This window comes from Echiichthys vipera (assembly GCF_963691815.1).
Source record: "Echiichthys vipera genome assembly, chromosome: 17".
NCBI classification, from domain to species: domain Eukaryota; kingdom Metazoa; phylum Chordata; class Actinopteri; order Perciformes; family Trachinidae; genus Echiichthys; species Echiichthys vipera.
In genome coordinates, this window is record NC_139842.1 from 27,516,152 (window position 1) to 27,538,764 (window position 22,613).

The 22,613-nt window shown below is 42.2% G+C and overlaps 1 protein-coding gene across 1 annotated transcript; it reads left to right on the top strand.

The window, feature by feature from the left end:
• The first annotated feature begins 377 nt into the window (after positions 1-377).
• On the top strand, positions 378-21,151 carry cyb561 (cytochrome b561). The gene is made up of 6 exons (XM_083931760.1): positions 378-395; positions 4,189-4,387; positions 15,596-15,694; positions 16,075-16,178; positions 20,026-20,183; positions 20,332-21,151. Exons 2-6 carry the CDS (start codon positions 4,192-4,194, stop codon positions 20,522-20,524), a joined length of 750 nt encoding a protein of 249 aa, XP_083787886.1. The 5' UTR covers positions 378-395; positions 4,189-4,191; the 3' UTR covers positions 20,525-21,151.
• Positions 21,152-22,613: the final 1,462 nt, after the last annotated feature.

Consider the following 22,613-nt stretch of genomic DNA (forward strand, 5'->3'; position numbering starts at 1 on the left):
CCCCTTCCAGTGTTGTCAAGGCAACAAACCTTTATACTGGAACTGTTAGTCATCAATCCACGCAGGCTACCCCTCCCCCTCTCCTGTGATGTTATTGTGACAACTTTAAACGAGTTAGTCTCACTGGCTTGTGATCTGTGGTGTATGTCTTTATGCTTTATTGTAGCAATATAATGGGAGGATCATTTTGACATAATATAACAACAACAACAATAATAATAATATTATTGGTAGTAGGCTATAACAAATAACAGTCGCACGCACGCGCACACGCACGCACGCGCGCGCGCACACACACACACAGTGTACACGGTGAGAGGGAGGAGGAAGGCGGATATATAAAGCCAGACTCCAGGACTTCCTCAGCATCAGAGCAGAACAGAGTCTACAGCGCAGTAAGTATTTCACACCTTATTATTTCAATTTCCCGTTTGGAAGCTGCCTTTTCATTGCTTCATGTCGTCATCAGAGCGCAAGTTAACAATACAACTGATTCAAATATAGCGCGGGCTAGTGCTGTAACAGTGGCAGGTAACAGGTGACAGCTCAGCAGCACAGCAGCCTCCTGGCCTCTCCCATGGCAGCCCTGGAGTTGAAGTGTGTGCGGAGACAGCGGACTATGAGGGTTAGTGCGGACTGTGCTGTGCACTGCTGCGACAATTAGGCGAGCATTCAGGAAAACCAATTGGTTCCGGCTCGTTTTTTCTCATGTCCTCATGGAACTTCCAGCAGCTGGGTCCGACACTTCCTGCATTCACGCCATGTTAGTGGTGCACACTCCTCGGAGATGGGAAACATGACAGAAGCAGTGCATGAGGTCTCCTGTCCTTTTGTCAGCAGTTTGATTCTGAAGGAGCTCTGTGCTGTGATATTTTCTGTAAATTATGGATGTAACCTAGGCGAGAACATAAAAGCTTTATCGGTAATTGATTTGCTCCAGTTGAGTTGCCGTTGTGTACTTTTGGCAACATTTTGATTCTGTAGCTCAAGTACTACTTACTATTACTAAAGTAATGCAAGCAGTCTACAATTTTGTCTGAAGTACTTGTGCTAAACTCCAGTATTTCTATCTTATCATACATTCTACTTCACCACATTTTCAGAGCAAAATGTTGTATAGTAGCCTACGTATGTTGACGTAGAGGTTTTCTTTCAAATTGGCTTTTTATGCATACATTTCTGGTGGAAATGTTTTTATGGAAAGCGAAACGTAGGGAACAATTCAAGCATTAAACTATAAAGCGATATATTGCTGTAAGGCCCTCAGGTATGGAGGACTGAACCTGCCAAAATGTCAAATGTTTTAAATATATTTTGACATTTTTTTCTTCATTTTTTAACTGATAATTGAGTCCGTCTTTCTTTTATACATTTCTTTATGCATTTCTTCTTCACTAAGCAAATGAGGGGGGCATGTGTCATGGACATAGACTGTATAAAAAATGTAGCATCTCCGACATACAGTAGCATCTCTGTTGAGGTCCATTCGCTCAACTTGATTCAACCGTACTCACCTACAGGAGTCTCCATCTTGTCAGACTTTGATTCCGCCTCATTTCCTCTTACCAAAAAAGGGCATGTATAGATAGATACATCCATCTGGCTGAAGTTTACCTCCAAGGAGAGGTGAGGGCCAGAGGCTAGCTGTCACTCAAGAGGCCACGCCCATAATTATTCATAAAGTCTCACCTCCAATGAAATAAAAATTAGCCTGGTCCAAAAGAATTCACCCCCCTCAGTGTTGTCATGGAGATATGACCTAAACATACAGACTAGAATATCTATCCCAGGCCTTTAACAGGTTTAATCATGCTGTGAAAACGGCCTGTTTAACATGGGGGTCAATGAGAAACTGTTCTGTTATGAAACCTGCCCCTAGTGGACACTCAGAACTGACGTTTTTGGCATTTTCGTATTGGATCAAAGAGGAAGTCGCTGTGGTGGGGGGCTTGTTCATGGGGTCATCCGTTGACCTATTGGTTGATACACTGACTGCTGACGAAGATCCGATCCACAGAGGCTGCATGCTAATGTTACATCCTGTCAGACAGAGATCACTAGAGAATTGAGGTGCACGATCTGATGTGCACATGTGCAGAAGGTCAGTTGTCTTTGAAAACTAGCAAAGGCTACACCACTTATAAAAACCAGGTGGAAAAGAAACAACATGCAAAAAGTCTGCTAGTATGCAGCTACAAAGTGTATGTGAGAAATTCAGACTTAATAACAAGAAATGACAGGCACTTCATTTGAAACAATTTTTATGAAATTGATTTGGTTTGAATTTCTATATGTATTTAGGCTCATTTCAATCATCATGTATTTATTTCCAACAACAAAATCATCTCTCTACCATATTATTACCTTTAATTTTTAAGCAATTTTTTGTTTAAATTTGAGAATAATCAGTTTAGGTTACATAATGTATCACGTTACCTTTCAGGATGTAGTTACTAGCCGAACAAGCTATCCTCCACCTTTCTTTTGCCCCCCAACTGGCCTCAAACATTCTCACCCCCAGGTATTGTTTCAGTTGAGGATAAAAATGAAATCTGTCTATTCTGCTGATCAAATATTATCTGTTCACTCCTCAATAAAAATGTTTTCTCATATATATTATACTTTGAATACTGGGTCCTATGGGGTTTGGCCAAATTGTGTAGCTGTAGCTGGCTGCACATGCACACCTCAGATCTTGCATTGACACAGCATCTCCAAATCAGCTCACACTGCAATTTCACCCACATACTGACATTCATGGTAAATGTCATCAAATGGCCCAAATTAAGCTGACAATGAGACACCACCACCACAGACTTGGTAAAGCTAAGGTGAGGATATAATCTACATTCTGTATGTGATTCGACTGATTTTCAAAATAAAATAATACTATATGAAAACTTGTCAATGCATTTCCTGTGGAAAATGCACGGGGATGCTGAAAAGCTGAAGCTACACTGCAATACGTGCTTGAATGTGTAATAAGAAGTTGAAGTAGTAGGAATAGTTGGGAACAGTGGAAATGGAAGTAGCAATGTCCCGCAACTCGTCAGGGATTAGCGGTTGCAGTAATTGATGATGATGATGGTCATCGAATAATTTTGAATAATAGTAATAATTTGAATAATACCTATAGAAAGATGCAGATATTTAAGGTGTTTCCAAAAAGTTGACAAAAGTTCAATAATCCCCATAATTAAAGAACTATGTGGTATATTTTAATGTTTGAATGGAGTTTGTAGCTTAAAGTTTGAATAAGAGAAGACGGTTAATGGTACGTGTCCACCAGGACCATCATTCCTCGCTTCCCAGTAAAAAATGTGATAATTAAATTTAGAGAGGTAAATGAGGGATGTAAATAAAATCCAATGGTAGAAATAAACATTTGTAATAGGATACATAGCAAATCACACCACAAAAGGGGTAAATACATTATACATTAAAAATAAATAGAGGCTGCTGCATCTGCAATCAAAGGTTGCCATAGTGATGGACACTATGCTACACACGCTAAATGATTTTGCGTTCCATAAATCTCGGATGTCGGAAGTTGGGGCTGGGAATGACGTCACACCCGAGTTATCAGTGTTTCAGTTACAAAGTCTGCTGTGCATGACATTATGGCTCTCCTGTATCTTATGCAGACCATCTGACAGACAGGGAACCCTGTTTTGGACTCTCTGGATGAGAGACAAAGTTTAGAGAAGCGGCTGTGCTTGGCTCTTCATCAGGGGTGGAAACCAAAACTAAGAAGCTCCTGATCAGGCATAAATCTCATAATTGTGGCACTTACTCTCACACAAATGTTACCTTCACCACCTCCAACAGACAACAGTTCAGAGCTGTTTCCCCAAACTTTTCAGTGGGAACGATCCTGGAGTCTGGAGACAATCCCAAACAGAGCAAAGCTGTCTCTAAGCGAGGGGACACAGAGAAAGACACAGACCTACTGGTTGAGGGAAAGATGCCACACATCATCCTTGCTTTCTGAAAGATGAAATGACTCAAATTCAACTACAACAATAAAGGAGGGGGAAAATGCATGTCTACATTTCCGCTAAAGAAACTAGATGATTTTGCCACGTGATGCTCTTTTTTTGTCCACAACCTAATTCAATTGATTTTCATTTAGACAGCCCAAGGCATCCATTGAAGCTGCTCGATAATCTTTCTGTTTCTCTTTCTCAGAACATGGATGATGCTGCACCACGTCATGTGTTTGCGTGGCTGGTGGGAGCGTCACAGGTGCTGGGTCTGGCGGCAGTGGTGTTGACCGGTGTGTGGATGGGTCAATACCGCGGGGGCTTTGCCTGGGACGGCTCAGAGCGGGAGTTTAATCTGCACCCTCTGTGCATGGTTCTGGGACTAGTCTTCCTACATGGAGACGGTGAGTCAGTTCAGTTCAATTCAGTTTTATTTTATTTACAGCAGCAAATATTTAGGCAGCAAAGGGCCGCAGGTCAGAATTGAACCCATGGCTGCTACGCAGCTGCTGTGCCGAAGATTTACATAGACCCAAAAATTCCCCTATAAGCAGCAACAAGTCACGCTATCTTTAATGCTACTACTACTACTAATAATAATAATAATTAATAATAATTATTAAAATATACAATATTAATCCAGCAATCCGACAGAGAGACCTTCCCAGAGATGCAAGCAACATTACAACATTAACATTAACTATAATAATATATATAGTGTATGTGAATATGGTAGTTAATATACCAGTGTTATGAACAGTAGAAACAATTGCAGTTAAGGTGATAGAAATACGAATCATAATAATTAAGGTGGTGAATATGATCGAATGATACAAGTAGTAGTAATAACAGCAATACTAGAAGAAATATGACTGATAATGTTTTTATGGCTGTGAATATTGTAGATTTTTTTCAGATTTAGAGTTATTGTACATTTTCAAACACAAAAAATAAATAATCCGACCACACAAAAATCACACCAAAAATAATAATTTTATTTTATTTAATAAATTCCCCCAGCCATGAGTCCCTAGAGAAGAAGGCTGGTTGACGTTCCTTCCAGTTTCCAAGAATTAATCTTTTGGTAGTTAAACATCCCAATGTCCAAAACCTGATTAATGATGAGGATGCTACTCGATAGCTTGCAAGTATTGACAAGTCCACAATGACAATTCACTAATAAAGAGCACACCAACAAAGATATGGGTTAAGATTACGATTATGTAGGAGGGATGGGTTTAGTGTTTGGAGGGAGAGATGAGGCTCAGGGTATGAAAGGATGTGGGGATGGAGGGATGAATCTGGCTAATGGATTTTGACCTGGAAAAGCTGGAGGCGGCTCTGATAGGAAAGGAATGGCCCATGTATAACTTGGGGGATATTTGGGATCTGAAAAGGATATGGGGAAGGTCCAGAAGCCAGTGGCCACCTTGCTTGTCAATGAGATGAACAGAGGGTCAAGGGGGGACTGGCTAATCTTAAATTAAATAGGAAGTTGCGGAAGGGTTTGTATCGACTTAGATACGAGTGTAGTCAAAAAGGGTTGAGGAAGGCCAGACTGGTTAGTCTTGCTGCATTCGAGGTGATTGATGAGAGTGTCAGAAGAATGAATGGAAATTTCAGGCATGGTTGTGTGTCGAGATGGATGGAAGGTGAGGGTAGCAGCGCAGCAAAGCCGTGAAAAAGCCAATAGAAACAAGCATTCTTACACTTGATCTATGAATGGAGAAAAATAGCATGTGCAAAGAGTTTAGATACAGTGGGCTACAGTCTGAAGTGAGGGGCAAAGGAGAAATGAAGAAGAAATTCATGGCGCTGATTTAGACTTCTATGGTGGAGGATTTGATCTTGAGAATGGAAAGGGCATTCATCTGCGCTGCTATCATCGAGGTGTAAGGAGTGAAATAGTTTTCTGTCTGATCCATGGATGCAGACCTCTCTCTTGTTGTCTTATAGTCCTCATCAGTAAATAAACAATGTGATTGGTTGATGTCTTTAAAAATCGATCCTGATGGATGGATGATGAAAAAAAACGCTGTAATAGAAAAAAAGAAAAAGAAGAAAAAAACATATTGATGTGGGAATTAAAACTTAAACTTAAACTTAAACTTAATTAAAACCACCACCTGTAAAGGCCTTACTCGTCTCCCCCTGCCTCTCCACGGTGCACGTCTCCCAGATTCTAGAGCGCTGCACCTGTGTGTTGTCACTGTTATGTGAAAATAAAAGCCCTGGCAGAGTCGTGTACTTGTGAAAATAGAGGGGTTTTTATCACATGGGGCCCCTGGGCTACAGCCTTGGTCAGCCTGTGCATTAATCCACGCCTACTCACATCAGTTTGTAGTCATGGTTACGCTGAGTCATTTTCGGATCATAAATTGAGTGAAACCAGAAGCAGAGCTCAGCAGAGCATGGGTGCTGTCGTCACCCAGCTGAAGAGCCAGTCAGCATACTGAGCAGCATATACAGCTTCAGAGCAGATGGGTTCACTCTGCTTTTTTAGAAATTCAATCCATGTTTGGCATTTTTGGTCCAAAATCAAGGATGCACACCCTTGTGCCATGTGGAAGGCATGTGGAAAATCTTAGGTCGGTCTGAACCTAGCCTGGCTATTCGTTGGTCTGGGAAGGCTGCTGTCATTTTCTTCAGCGTAGTTCAAATGGCTGCACGCAATTGGACAGTCCTTCAACCAATCAGACCAAAGATCCGGATGACTTGCTCCATTCATTTGGTCACCAGCGGGGCTAAATGGTAGATTCACCTTTTACCAAAACCAGTTGGCAGTAAAGCAAATACATCCTTTCTTTGGAGGAATTGCTCCAGGGCAATTTTCTCCTCAGTGTTCAAAAAAACTTGCCACTGAAATCGTTTAAAACTGCAGCGACAGCTGCATCTACGGGTAGCGGTTTCTAAGCTTCGGTGGTACGCTTCACTTTTGTCATCATGTTTAACCAACCAATACTGTGCCAGGTGAAAAAATTGATTGGATCCAGAAAAAATGGAAAGGAAACAGGAGGAATAGATCTGCTTTTTTCTAGACCCAGGTGCAGAGCAAATTCAAATCACCGCAAGGGGAAGACTGTCCTTGCTTAATACGTAGATAGATGAAACCTTTAAAGACCATTTGGACCGATTTAGGTTTGTGGTCAATCCGACAAAAAGCTCATATTTGTTAAAAAAATAACAAGGAATAATATAAGACAGAGCCAGATAATCAAAAATGGAGGAAGCATAATGTGCGTTAATGTACATATGACGGGTCAAATGTATCTATATTTGTATATAGTTCCAGTCTTCACTGGAGCAAATCTTTTCCCAGTTCATGTAGTGTTGTGGTAACCTGACTCTCACCAGATGAATTTCGTTCCTCCTAGCTCCACTAATCCATCTGGGATCGCTTCTAGGAGAGGGATTTGGGGACCACTGAAAATGGTCGGGATTTTTATAGATATGACGTAGTGGAAAAGCGACTGTTTTGATTCAGACAACAATGGCGGCTCGCATGTTTGCTGTGCGCAGAGTTGCCTTTCATTCCCAAATTTTCCTTGCACTGTTTGGCTTTTCCCTGCGTTGCTCTCATCAGCGTCACAGGTTGGTTTCGATGTGAGTGGTTGAAGTAGCACGACAATAAAGATGACGGACAAGTGGTTTATCCAATCATATGCCCACCAGCCGGCTGGGGCCCTTCTGTATGGAGTTTGCACATTCTCCCTGTTAGTGTGAGTTTTCTCTGGGTAGGGTTCCTTAGTGACTCTAAATTGCATTCGGACGTGTGAATGTGAGCTGTTGTCTGTCAGTATATGTCAGCCTTGTGATAGTCTGCTGTTATGTGAACATTTTAGCTAATGGTCACGCATTTCGGTCTTTTATCACGCCCTCCCACCACACATTGTATTTCTCACGCAGAAAAACAGTTTATACTAAGCTGCAGTCCAGTAGCTGCTCTCACTATGGAACCCACTGGAATCAGGCGCGTCTCCTCTGGAGCTTAGTCGAGCTGCCACTTACCAGCCAATCAAAAAGAAGATGAGGCTACACAATGGCCAATCAGAAAATTGCAGTATTGTATTGATATTGATTTAACGCAACAACCAATGACAAAAAGCATAGTTTTATTCACATGATTTTTTTTTATATAACCACTCTATTTTAAAAGTGAATTGCTTAGTTTTAAGTTTTAGATTACATATCCAAACTGTCAATCATCTAAGATGTTGATGGTCCTAAAAAGAAGAATGTATATAAAATGGTCAGACTGTTACTTTTAGGCTTTTTCTGGTGTAATGTTGCCTGCTCACCATGCACAAATTCTGGTGATGTCTGTGGTGCCAGACATAAAGACAAAGTGAGATGTTGCTGTTTGTCCTGTTCTCTGCTTCGCGCCTGCAGCCCTGGGGACTTTTGCCAATGAGAGTAACCAGATTAGTTCAACTGCTTCACAGCTGTCTGTTGCAGAGCTAGATTGCATTAGAGCGGTAGAAACAAAGGTCGGCTGGACATTAGGTGGGGACAAGGGGGGATAGCAGGGGATGGAAACACCCTGGGGGTGGGGTTGAGGGGTCTTCACTCACAGACACAAATACACCTCAAAATTGAGTGATTAAATCAAATTAAATACATTTGACTGATGTTTTTCCCCTCTACAATCTGTATCCACACTTAACAGGCATCTGTGGCCACTCAAAATATACATATACACCTTGGCAAACAGTATAAGCCTCAGTATCATTAACAGTAAACATTACATTACATTTCATTTAGCTGACACTTTTATCCAAAGCAATTTCCAATAAGTGTATTCAACAACTGGGGTACAAACCATAAGAGCTACAATTAAGTAAGTGCGTTAGCTTCAAATAAGCCAAACTACAGAGTACTATACATGTGAAAATTTGTATTTTTATTTTATTTGTTTATTTATTTTTTGTTCAAATAAATCATCATTTTTGTAGCCAAGGTGCAGTTGAAAGATATTTTTAGCCTGTGGTGGAAGATGTGTAGATTTTCTACTGTCAGGATGTTGATGGTTCCACCATTTGGGAGCCAGGACAGCAAACAGTCGTGACTTAGTCGAGTGACTCTGTGTTCCTCTCACTGAGGGAGCAGCAAGCCGATTTGCCAATGCAGAGCGCAGAGGGCGGGCTGGGGTGTACAGTTTATTCATGTCCTGGATGCAAGCTTGGTCTGATCTGTTAGTAGCACAATAAGCAAGTGCTAGTGTCTTGAAACACATGTGAGCAGCTACAGGAAGCCGGTGAAGGAAGCGGAGGAGCGGTGTAGTGTGAACTTAGTTAGGTTGAAGACCAGTCGAGATGCTGCATTCTGGATGAGCTGCAGAGGTCGGATGGCACAGGCCGCCAGACCAGCCAGGAGGGAGTAACAGTAGGCAAGATGTGAGATGACAACATATATCTGTAAAATTGGGTTTTTGCATCAATGTTGGCGGTAAGGAAGAGTTGGTTTTCAAGTGTCACACCCAGGTTCCTTGCAGTCTAGGTGGGGGCTACCACAGAGTTGTCAAGGGTGATAGAAAGGTCTCAGGTGGGAGAATCTTTTCCAGGAAGGAAAAGCAACTCTGTCTTGTCTAGGTTGAGTTTCAGGTGGTGTGTGAGAGACAGAGATCTGTTCTGCTGCATGTGTTTCAGACTGGGGGAAAGAGGGAGTTAGTCTCATTGCATGCAGTGAGATAAACAGTATCTCATTGCATGATTCCTCTGATCATTTATGGAATCAGACAGACAGTGGTCTTTATGCTCGCTGTGAAAGCAACAAATGGCACTTCACAGAAGAAAACGTGTGACGCTGCTTAGTGGAAATGGATTAAGGCTGCTGGCACAGGCAGCTGGAAGAAAAGATCTTTTAATCTGAACACAATTGACCATTGTGTTTACTTCAATTTTTTGCCCTAATAAAAGAAAAGACAGTAAAGGGCTCAGTTTCTGCACAATATGTATATCTGCTCTCTGGAGGCATGTTAGCACATCTTTGCACCTTCCATATGTGCTGTACTTACATATGTTATTATATGTTCATGTCTTACACACTGTTACAGCTTTTAACTGCATATTTACTAAAATATATATAAATCTATAGACATCTGTTACATTACATTAAATTACATTTAGCTGACGCTTTTATCCAAAGTGACGCCCAATAAGTGCATTCAACCATTAGGGTACAAACCAGAAGAGCAAGAATTAAGTAAGTGCGTTAGCGTCAAATAAGCCAAACTACAGAGTGCTACATAAGTGCAGGATGAAAGTGCTATATAAATATATATATATATATATAATTATTTTTTTTGTAAATCATCTTCTTAGCCAAGGTGCAGTCAAAGGACATATGTTTTCAGCCTGTGGTGGAAGATGTGTAGACTTTCTGCTGTCTGGATGTCGATGGGGAGCTCGTTCCACCATTTGGGAGCCAGGACAGCAAACAGTCGTGATTTAACCGGGGAAAGCCACATTTGGGTTACTGCTGTGCATGTAAACAAACTTGGTGTGGGAGCAGCAAGCCAATGCAGAGAAGAATGGACATCTGTCGTGTAAGGTTTTATCATTTCCTGGGTGTAAGCTGGGCCTGATCCGTTAGTAGCATGATAAGCAAACGGATGTGAGCAGCTACAGGAAGCAGGAGAAGGGAGCGGAGGCGCGGTGTAGTGTGAGAGAACTTAGGGGGGTTGAAGACCAGTCGAGCTGCTTCATTCTGGATGAGCTGCAGAGGTCAGATGGCACAGGCTGCCAGACCAGCCAGGAGGGAGTAAAAGTAGGCAAGGTGTGAAATCTTTTGACTGGTACTGTCTCATGTTTATCTTCTTAAATCACCTGAAAACAACAGCAGTCTGTTACAGTTCAAACACAAAGACCTCCTGTGCAACAGCCATGACCAGACACATCAGCTGTTATGGACAAATAATGTCCAGGGGCCTGTTTCACAAAGCAGGTTCAACAAACTCTGAGTCTAACCCTGAACTCTGAGTTGATCTTCTCTGAGATAGGAAACTCTGAGTTTTCGGTTCCAGAACAGCTGATTTGCGTTAGTTTGATCAACTCGGAGTAGTTTGACCTGGAGTTAAGCACGTGCACCACAAGTATAAAAAGACAGCATCAATGACGCCCCGATTTGACGGGTCACAATGGCAACATGGAAGAGGAGGGCTACCTTTTTCACACCACTGGAACTGGAAATATCATTGCACTCATATGGTGAGTTTGAGCACGTTTTTCAACAAAAGTTTAAGACCGCTGCAGCAGCAAAAGAGAGGAAGAAGGGTCAATATGTAAGTTTAAATGTAGTCCTTTGCAGTCACAATTATATCGCAGGGGGAACTGCTTGAGTGGTAGCCTATTCATTTATTTCATTTAGGTGCAGTCCCGCGGGGGAAAAGCGCACTTGGCAGCAGCTTAAGATGAAACATAAAAACATTTTTCAAATGGGTAAGACTTCGGCACAATCTCATGGGGGTACCTCATATTGAGCATGTTTTGCAAAGTTGTAAAGTAAAGTAAATATTACCGTAAGTGGCTGTTTGACTGTACAGTTGTTTTATCCCCAACATAATGCTGATTTCACATACATAAATGTCTTCTCATCTATATCATGTTCTGTTAATTAATTAAGCCTGTTTAAACTAAAACAGACTTCTACTCAGCCAACAGAAAGAAAGCAGATTCCCGTAAAACAGGTGGTGGCCCAGCACCAGCACCTCTAACGAAGGCAGAGGAGCTGGCCCTAAGCCAGAATTTAGGAAGGCCAGTGGCTGAGGGAATCCCTGGAGGGAGCTCATCCTCTGAGCTCACCCCCCAAGGAAACAAGTGCTTTTATAAAATGTAATATGCCTACACCTATATATATATTTATATATATATTTATTTTTTTGTTTTTTTATTTTTTAAGCCTCTCCCTCATATGACTTTTTCTACTTTTGTCCCAACTGATTCTGATGGTGCTGTCTGCCTGGTGGAGCCCCCTCACGCCACAACAGACCGTGTAACTCTAAGTAGGAAATACTCCAAAGATTTTGTCAAATGGTAGTTTAAATACACTGAAACTTATCACTCAAGTAGGATGAAGAGGAAACTGTATCTGCTGCCTTTACAGAGGAGAATCCATAGAGGCCTACAGAGGTAACATCTTGATATGTTACTGATAGTTCTCTTTCCATTTACATTTCTTTACATTCTGGTGGAATATAGAGTGACATTTAGCCTACACTGAAGTATTAACACATTTTCATCCTTTTTTAACAAAGCATGGCTGGGCAGCAGCAGGAGGGTCACTCAACTTCCACTGCACAGATTGACACAGTGAGATCATTCTGCGGAATGTATAATGTCCTCCTTGTATGTATTCCCAGTTACCAGTCAAAGACATTTATAAAATTCTGAAAAAATGCTGAAAACTAAAAAAAAACTGACAAAGAAATGCAGTACTTGGACCGAAAGATTAGGAGGGCAGACCTAGAAATTGAAATACTGGAGTACAAGTTAGATGTAGGTGCATGGTCACAGGTGAATGATGTTAATAATGTTAACTATTGGAACTGTAACTAAACGAGCGCTTGTATCTGCAGGAAATAAAGACCAAATGAAATGTGTATTATGTCTTTATTTGACTGCTGTGATGGTGATGATGGTGGTGACTCAATCACAAAAGTGATGATGGCATATGGTTTCTCTGAGCATAGCTGACAGGTGGATGGGGTCATCATCAGGGTCTTCAATTTGTTGGGCAGGGTGTTGCTCTCCTCTAATAGTGGCAATATTATGAAGAACAACACATACCACAATAATATCACAGGCCCCATCAGGGGTCACCCTGAGGTGAAGTAGGCACTGGAAATGGGCTTTCAGCGGGCCTATGGTCATCTCAACCTGGTCAATGTTCTGTTGGGGGCCTGCCTCAGGGTCAGGGAAGGGGTCAGTAGCCTAGGTTGGCATGGGTAACCTCTGTCACCCAGCAGATGGCCATCAAACTCTCCTGTGATGTAAAGTGGATACATAAGAATAGATACAGAATATTAAAAGGAGGGAGACAAGTGAATTATACAGTATTGTGCAAATCTTTAGGCTGTTTACCACGTTGCAGTCTGTTGCTCAGGTTAGACTCCTGATAAAACCTTGAGTCATGAACAGACCCAGACCACTTGGCCTCCACACTTGAAATGATGTTGAACTATGATGCAGTTTTTAACATTTTGAAACAGTAGTCATCCACATGTACCTGCACATTTATGCTGTGAATAGACTTCCTATTCACATGAGCTTCTTCATTATGGGATGGAGCCGTGATAGGGATGTGTGTGCCATCAATGCAGCCAATCACACTGGGAAATCCTGAAAGAAATTCAAATGAATAATCCCAGTCTGAGGTTGCAGCACATTGTCATTGGACGTTGTCAACAGAATATTTTTTAATATTCATTTAATAGATCTCTACATCATTCTCCTGCTGTACTGTGGAACTCTCTGACAGGTTTATGTCCAGGGAAAATGATAAAAATGGGTAGTAGCCATTTCAGGGCGAGACACACGGCTCTGTATACGGTTGCCTTACTCAAGTGCTCTGCATCGCTGATGTTGTATAAAAAACTCCCATTTGCAAAAAAACTCAGCGCAACACACAATATTTGCTGGGATGTGAGAACAGTTGGTAATGTTGGAAACTGTACCGCTCAAAAAGATAATTGTCTGGAAATGCAAGAACATCTTTGTACAGTCTGATAATCATCTTCCGACAAATATTTAATTCTCTGCTGCACCTTCATCCACAGGATCATTATCAAAAGGACATGCCAGGGTAGTGAAAATAGTCGCCACCTAATATAACTTCTAATGTAGGCCTACTGACTGATTTTTGCAATGATTTTCTCAGAAAACAGACGGAACTATAGCAGAACTAGAATACGCCAAAACTCCCCTGCTGACTGAATAAATGAGGAAATCAAATACCGTGTGTGGCTGAAAGAGGGCGGAGACAGAGAGAAACTTGAGGTTTGCTGTGAAAAACCTGGTCCCAACCAGGTTAGGTTCATAGAGGATGTTACCATGGTAACTGGCCGAGAGATTGTTACCTCTCTCTGTGAAACAGGCTAGAGTTGCCCCTCTTTCTCTGGTTTGATTTACCTCCCTTTGTGAAATGTAAAACTCAGAGTTTCCATCATTTCAGAGACACGATACACACACTTTGGGATGGGGAAACGATAAAATAAAATGTGGATAAAACTCAGAGAAAACTGTTGGAGAAATCCCCCTGGACGACCCAGACCTGTGTGAGCGCAGTTGGAGGAGCCACTCGGGAGGAAAAACGCATAGTGAGCAACCACTTTGAAATGCTAAATCACTAATGCTAATAGTGATATGAGTTAACCGTTAGCATACGAGATAATGTCTGTCCGCTAGCTCCTGGTGCTAACTAGCATCAGGGCAGACACAATAGATCAGGGCTGCCCAACCCTGCTCCTGGAGGACCACTGCCCTGCATGTTTTAGGTTTCTCTCTGCTCCAACACACCTGAGTCTAATGATGTGCTCGTTATCAAGCAGCTGAAGCTTGTCACAGGTTTGATAATCATTAGACTCAGGTGTGTTGGAGCAGAGAGAAACCTAAAACATGCAGGGCAGTGGCCCTCCAGGAGCAGTGTTGGGCAGCCCTGCAATAGATAATGCTGAAGCATTAATCTGACATTTGAAAGACGTTCATTTTCTTTTTTGTTGGTTTTCGTGCACACTGAGCTGTATTATGTGTGTGTAATGCTAAACACACACATAATACAGCTCAGTATCTCTAGCTCTGTGAACTTTAAGCATATTTAGCCACAATTTACCAACTGTGTACATTAGATATGTTTATTTCTTAGTGGCTGATGTTGTTTGTGTGCTTAGTACTATATAAAGAGCACATAATATTTTGATACTGTTGATTTTTGAGTTATTTCAATAACATAATATGATGAATAACAATATGATTATTTGATTGTTGTTTATTTTATTATGGAGAATTGTGATGTCATATTATTATTCTATATTGAAATAGTTTGACTAGATTTAACATGATTTATGTTCTATAATTCATTGATAGCTGAGAAAATAAAATTAATGCTTTGATCCTACTTATTGTAGGTCAGGTTTTTTTTCGTTGGACCCTACCCGTTCATAGCTGCTTGCAGCTTTAATTTTATATATATTGCATTTCTTGCATCCAGGTGCATCATATACACATTTGGTAGGTTTACACTGCCTGCAGGCATCATGTAGTTCACTAATAAGGTAAAACATGTTGTTTATGCTGCATTTTGCTGAACTTTCACTTCCCTTGGTATCATGCGTCAGGCACGACTTTTAAATCAGACTAATTAAGCCTCAAAGTTCATCTCCTACGTACAAGATCAACTTAGGTTTTGGCCAACAATGCCCATTTTCACTTTGTCTTTCAGGGCTTCTGTAGCTTTGGTTCCCCTTTGTGATTGATTTTTTGTTTTAATTCGGGTAATTTTTAAAGTCTTTATAGGCATGAAAGTTTCAAAAGAAAAACAATTTAGCAGTAAATAGCCAAAGCACCATATAGATACACCATATAAGATAACATTCAGTATATACCTCTTTCTCTCTGCAGCCATCCTGGTTTACAGAGTATTTAGAAATGAGGCGAAGAGGAATGTAAAGCTGCTTCACGGCATCATTCACCTGCTGGCCCTCATCATCAGCATCATAGGTGAGAAAAAAAGAGAAACACGCATGCACACACACCCCTTTTTTAAATTAAATTAAATTATTATTTTTTTATTTCCTTTTTTTACTTTACAGTATTTATAATACCTATGCAATGTATTGTTGTTTTGTTTTATTGAATCTTTATGCTTTTGCAACATAGTCTTTATGCCAATAAAGCTGCATTGAATTGAGAGAGAGAGAAAGAGAGATGTGTCTGCGTGTGCGTGTGTATGTGTGTCTGTGTGTGTGTATATGAGAGTTAAGTTAATACCAGTGTGTATATTTGTGTGAGATAGATGGAGAGAAAAATATACCTTTATTATTATTGTGTGTGTGTGTGTGTGTGCGTGTGTGCGTGTGTGCGTGCGTGCGTGCGTGCAGGTTTTGTAGCTGTTTTTGACTTCCACAGAGCAGAAAAGATCCCAGACATGTACTCTCTACACAGCTGGTGTGGCATGGCTACCTTAGTCTTATTCTGCTTGCAGGTACACACACACACACATGCACACACACACACACACACACACACACACACACACACACACACACACACACACACACACACACACACACACACACACACACACACACACACACACACACACACACACACACACACACTATTTGGAGACTTACCCTAACCCTGATTACTACATAGAGCTATAATGTGGATTATTGTTAATTGTTAAAGGATCCCCATTAGCTGTCACCAAAGTTGGATGAGCTAGTCTTATTGGGGACCCAAACAACATAAAAAAAACCTCACTTAACAATGATAATCTAAAAGCAGTAAAACATTGTAGACATCATTACTAACATCATCATACAATATTCAGAATAAGTTATAACAGCATTACAAACATTATTATATCCATACAGTAAATACTCACAAATTTAAATAGTGCATTCACAGATTGTACTTGAAAGATACTTTGCTTTTCAGTTTACATATTTTTAGTGGGCAAGTGTTCCAAAGATTGATGGAGCAGTTGACTTTGGGCGTGGTAACATCAGCTGGTAAGATTGCAAGGGAGGCTCAGCTTCCCCTAAAATGTCACCAAAAAAAGTAGGGAAATATGTACTGCTGTTAGTACATTACATTGACTAAAAACGCGCTAGAAAGCCTTCAGCTTTTGTTCAGAATCAGCTACTTACCACAGGTAACCGGTGCAACTTCCTTCTCATTCATCCCCACAGCACCACAGCGCTTTACACAGTTGGACGCTAAGCTTCTACTGACTTCAATGGGGAAGCGTAGAGCGGGTTGTTCCACTGCAGCCAAACTAGATGCTCACTCGATAAATGCTGGGCTTTGTCCCGCCCATCAGACGCTCAGCGTCTCTGTGGGTCTATGGGACAGTGGGCTGGCCCGGACGCTCGGCTTCTGCATGATGATTGGATGAGCTGTCTGAGGCAGAATCTTTTTTTGATTGACAGCTAAATGAGCAATCAGCGATCTCGAAAAATAAACAGCCACCGGAGCATTTTCCAAGTTTTTCATTCCGTTGTTCTGAACTGATCCGGCGACTTTACCGATCTCCATTCTAGAAGCATTTCAGGCTGATTCTGAGCTCCTGCGTGTCTCTGGTCACTTTGTCAATCCGAGTGTTCACATGTTCATAAGTAATCCCAAAACAGTCTTAAAGTTGCTTTCTTGCTGCTGCAGAAGCTGCATGGACAGATCCCTTTGTTGACTCCTTAAATCTTTTACCTGTAAGAGCGAAACCAATTCCTCTTCATTACTTTGGTTGCTGCTTTGGTCCTTCTTGGGTGACATGATGTGCTGAGAGTCTCTGCTAGGAAATCCTCAGGCTTTAGCCTGAAGCAGGCTCACATAGTATCCACCAAAAATGTGAAGTAGGTTTCTTATAAAATATAGCCTTAAGTTCAATTCAATTCAATTTTATTTATGTGAGAAATCATGACAAAAGTTATCTCAGGACACTTTACAGATTAGGTATAGACACACACTCTATGACTTAATTTATGATTTACATAGACCCAATAATTCCCTCGTAGAGTACGGTGGGAACGAAAACCTTCCCTATAACAGGCAGGAACGTGGAACAGACCCAGCTCTGTCTGTCATCTGTCTTGACCGGTTGGGGAGGAAGAAAAGAAGAGAGAAAGAGAGAAAAGACGGACAGATTTACAGAGAGAGACAAAGACAGACAGACAGACACACTTCCAGAGATGCAAGCAACCACAAAAGTAAGAGTGACTTTAGTGATAGCTAAAGCAATGTGAATATGACTTACAAGTTATGGCAGTTAATACAGGAGAACAGCAAGAAACAGGCACAGCTAGAGTGACAGAACATGACAATGATAATAATTATGGTGGCAAACATGGAGTTGGATTAGTTACCTGCATTAATGAGACATGAATGATATAGATGGACAGGATAAAAGCTCACAGTATCAGCAACAGGATTATCCCCGGCAGACTAGGCCTATAGCAGCATCATATGGCAGAACAAAATTAGCTAAAAAAACAACATAGCTAAGGGCTCGTAAGCCCTAGCTGTAAGCTTTATCAAAGAGGAAAGTTTTACGTTTTTTCTTAAATATGGGGACGGTGTCTGCCTCCCGAATAACACTTGGGAGTTGGTTCCACGGGAGAGGAGCTTGGTAACTGAAAGCTCTGCCTCCCATTCTACTTTTGGAGACTCTAGGAACGACAAGTAGCCCTGCTATCTAGTCAGGCAATACGATACTATGAGCTCTTTAAGATACGACGGAGCCTGACCAATAAGAGCTTTGTAGGTAAGGAGGAGGATTTTAAAACCTATTCTAGATTTTAAAGGTAGCCAGTGCAAAGAGGCTAATACAGGAGAAATATGTTCTCTTCTATTTGTTTTAGTCAGTACACGAGCTGCAGCATTTTTGACCAACTGGAAACTCTTACCAGATTTATTGGAGCAGCCTGATAATAAGGAGTTAGAAGTTAATAGTCTTGCCATAATTAACTAATGCATGGACTAGTTTTTCTGATCGGCGCACCCCAGCTCCTGGGACGAGCTGGAGCGCACACCCAGTGGAGGGAAATCCTGCAGGCTTCGGACGTCATACCTGTTATTCAGTGGTAGATCCAGAGGTGGAGGAGGGAGAGACGGGCGAGCCCCAGTGCACCTGTTCACCACTGACCAGGGTTCACTTGGCTTGAGTGGAGTTGAGCTGCCCAGAACCGGAGCCACTGCCCCGTCCTCCCTGGTGGAGCACTGGTACTCCGCGGGGCGAAGGCAGGAGGTGAGGGGTGCCGAAGACTTGGGCTTGGCTCCCTGGTGTTGCCAGCGGGACTCCGTGAGTGCTGGTGCCGGAGATCCGGTTGTTATGGAGCCACTCCAAAGGCAGGGTGGTGTTGTCTGCAGCCGTCATGGTCTGGTCACCAGCGCCGGAAGCCCTGAGATGGGCGACGAGCTTCGCCTGGGTCGTGGTCAAGGATTTTGTCCCTTTCCTTGAGGTCAGCCTTCAGGCCATAGACGTTCTCCCTCAGTTTTGAGAGGGTGGGGAGACAGGACTCGCACGCGGCCATCATGTCGCAGCCTGTGCTGGGGATCCGTCACCCCGGGACACATAACCACCACAGGGAGGTGAGTTTAAGTCTGGCCTTGGAGCCGAATGTCCAGGGAGACCTTCTTCACTCCTGGGCAGGCAGCCCACTTCACCAGTTGCTTTTAGATCCCACTGAGTTAAAAAGTTATTTAAAAATTGGGGCCTCGCTAGTACGATTCGGCGTCACAACTTCCTTGTTTTACTTCTCCGGTGTAATCAGAGGCAACCACAGGCCCGATGGTTAAAAGCTTTGGTCCATGTTTTAAAAAAATAAATACAATAAAAGTTGGGCACGAGTGATTCCAAATATAAAAACGATAAACTATGTTAAAAACAATATTTTCCAGAGCCAAAGTGGTGGGAAATCCAGTGAAATCTACCGAAGCTGCGCATGCGTAGATGACGTAGAACAATACATTACAATACAATACAATACTATACGATACAGCACAATACAATGCAGTACAATGAATACAATGAGTGTGTATGTTAAAAAATTGAAGTTCTTACCTTAATATCAAACAGTTCAAAACACTTTGAACTGATAAAGGTTCAAAGTGTGAGACACCCGCACATGCACACACACACACACACACACACACACACACACACACACACACACACACACACACACACACACACACACACACACACACACACACACACACACACACACACACACACATGTTCATTGTATGTGATGGTAAGACTTTGACACGAAGGCCTGAAGTGTTACTGTGGATTAAAACAGTAACAGTTCTCAACCCATTTCTCCCAGTGGGTGATGGGTTTGCTGTTCTTCCTGTTTCCTGTTGCGTCGTCATGGTTACGAGCCTGGTACCTTCCAATCCATGTGTTCTGCGGTCTGGTTCTGCTGGTTATGGCTGTAGGGAGCAGCCTGCTCGGCATCACAGAGAAACTCCTTTTCAGCATCAAGTATGTGTGTGTGACTGTCAAAAACTAGTTTCTCAGTCACTTTGAATAATACCCAACAATGCTAGTAATTATTGATATTGATTAATTAATACAATGGAGGTGAATCCTATGTCCCATGGTGTCTGTCTGTCCTTCTCTCTGGGCCCAGGTCGACCTACTCTCTGTTCGCCCCGGAGGGGGTGCTGGCCAACATCTTGGGGATCCTGCTGGTGTGCTTCGGGGTGCTGCTGGGCTACTTGATCACCAAGGAGGAGTACAGGCGTCCGCCAAACCCAGAGGAAGAGTCTCTCTCTGTCCACTTCAAGACTCTAACTGAGGGGGGATCACCCACCACGCCCTGAGCTCAGTGTGACGTCTGACCCCCCCCTATCTGAACACAAACAGTGTCCTGCCAACCAGGCTGTGATGCCAGTCTGTTCATACCGAGTTACAAAGTCATCAGTCAACACAAGTTGCTTTATGAAAACATGTTATAGAGAAATGGCAAGGAGTCTGATGTTTCCTTATTCTATTCCACATGGTACTTCAGAAGCCCCCGAAGCCCAAATGCATAGTTACATTTTTGAAGATGTCTACATGATGACCTATATCTACCTATAGCAGCTGTGTATGTACAGTGTAACCTTTAAATGCAGAAGTATGAAGCATGCTTAAGAATACCTGCAGCTCACAAACAGTTTGTCCTGAAGTAACAGCATTTGCAAATGGACTCCTTCAGGAAGTAAAACCTCACACTAAAGTTTTGCACCATCCTAAAACTCAAACTCAAACCCAGCCCATACCTGTATGTGTGTATACCTTTTGCTTTATTTCCCTTCTTACTGACTGTTTACCACACCAGAGAAAGAAGGAAATATCTGAATAAATTGCATTTGAAATCAACCAAACCCTATCCATAACCAAGACAATGACAGAAAAGGCTCAAACCCGACCCACAAACAACACACAAGCTAGCAGAATCCTCTCTCCCACCACCCACACTGCAGTTCTGCATACTGGCCAGATGTTGGTACTAGAAATGTCCTGAGTCATGTGTGGCCATATTGTAATAGATTGGTACTGTATTAGCTAAAACAAAAATCCATCAAATTCTGATCCTTTCGTTACTGTCCTCTGCTGTGTTCTGTCCAACTGCGCCTGCTAGTGTTGTAGTGTGTGAAAGAGAAATATTTTGGCGCACTGATGTGAGAGATTTTGAAACCTAAAAACAGGGTACACCGTTTTGCTACATTTTCTGGGTTTAATGACTTGTTCTTGGGAACGTAAAATTTGTTTTTTAGTATATTTTCGTATTAGTAGTATTAAAAGGCCAGTGCGCTTGTTTACACAAGAGGGTGTTCAATCCACCACGTTTCAGTTGAAATGAACCTTTGTTACGTTTTGTCGGGGCTGAACACACCAGGATTGGCAAAATTTATAATTTTGCTAAATTCTTAATCAATAACAAATCTATTAGGATGTCACTGACTAATGTTTTTGCCAAATTTCAGTGTTCAGTGGGCTGGATATGTAATCGACATTGCATTTTCTGCTATTATGTATGAAGTTATTGCAACAATGTATGTTGAGCATTCTTGGCACAAACATATTTTGGGTTTTTCGGTTGAATGAAGTTGTTGCTTGAGTGAGCAGTGGATGGCTGTGAGGTTTTGAGTCAAACAAACTGCCTTCACCCAGGAGACCACTGTTTGTGTCCTGTGTAAAAGCAAAAGTCAATATTTAGTTGATATTTTCACTTAACATACTTATTCCACGTACATACGTTACATAACCCATCTATTTAAACTAAAACCACAATCTTTTTCAAACCCTTACCAAGTAGTTTTGTTGCCTAAACAGTTTCTGGACTACCGGGGCTCGCACAGGCACACTTATTGTGTCATGAGCTCTCTCTCTCTGCCTGGCAACTCACTAATTGTACTCATCAGCTTCACCTGTCTCTGCTCTGCTCCCGTTTACCTGCCAGCTGCAGTGCATTTCCCACTCACCACCTCCAGCATAAAGAGTCCTGCTTTTCAGCTCAGCCTTGTCAGACCATCTGCGAAGTTGCTTCAGTATCATGCTTCACTGGCTTTACTCCCTGACTCCTGTACAACCCGGACCTGCCTGTAAACCTGCCTGATCTTCTGCCCCGGAAAACCCGACCTGCCTTCGCCCCTGAACCTGCCTGATCTTCTGCCCTGGTAAACCCGACCTGTCTTCGCCCCTGAACCTGCCTGATCGTCTGCCCCGGAAAACCCGACCTGCCTTCGCCCCTGAACCTGCCTGATCGTCTGCCCTGGAGAACCCGACCTGCCTTCTCCTCTGGACCTGTATGATCTTCTGCCCCGGTAAACCGACCTGCCTTTCTGCCTGACTACGATCACTGCCTCACCCTGAACTGCACTCCCTTTCCCTCTCTGGAACCCTCAATAAAACTCTTAAAACGTG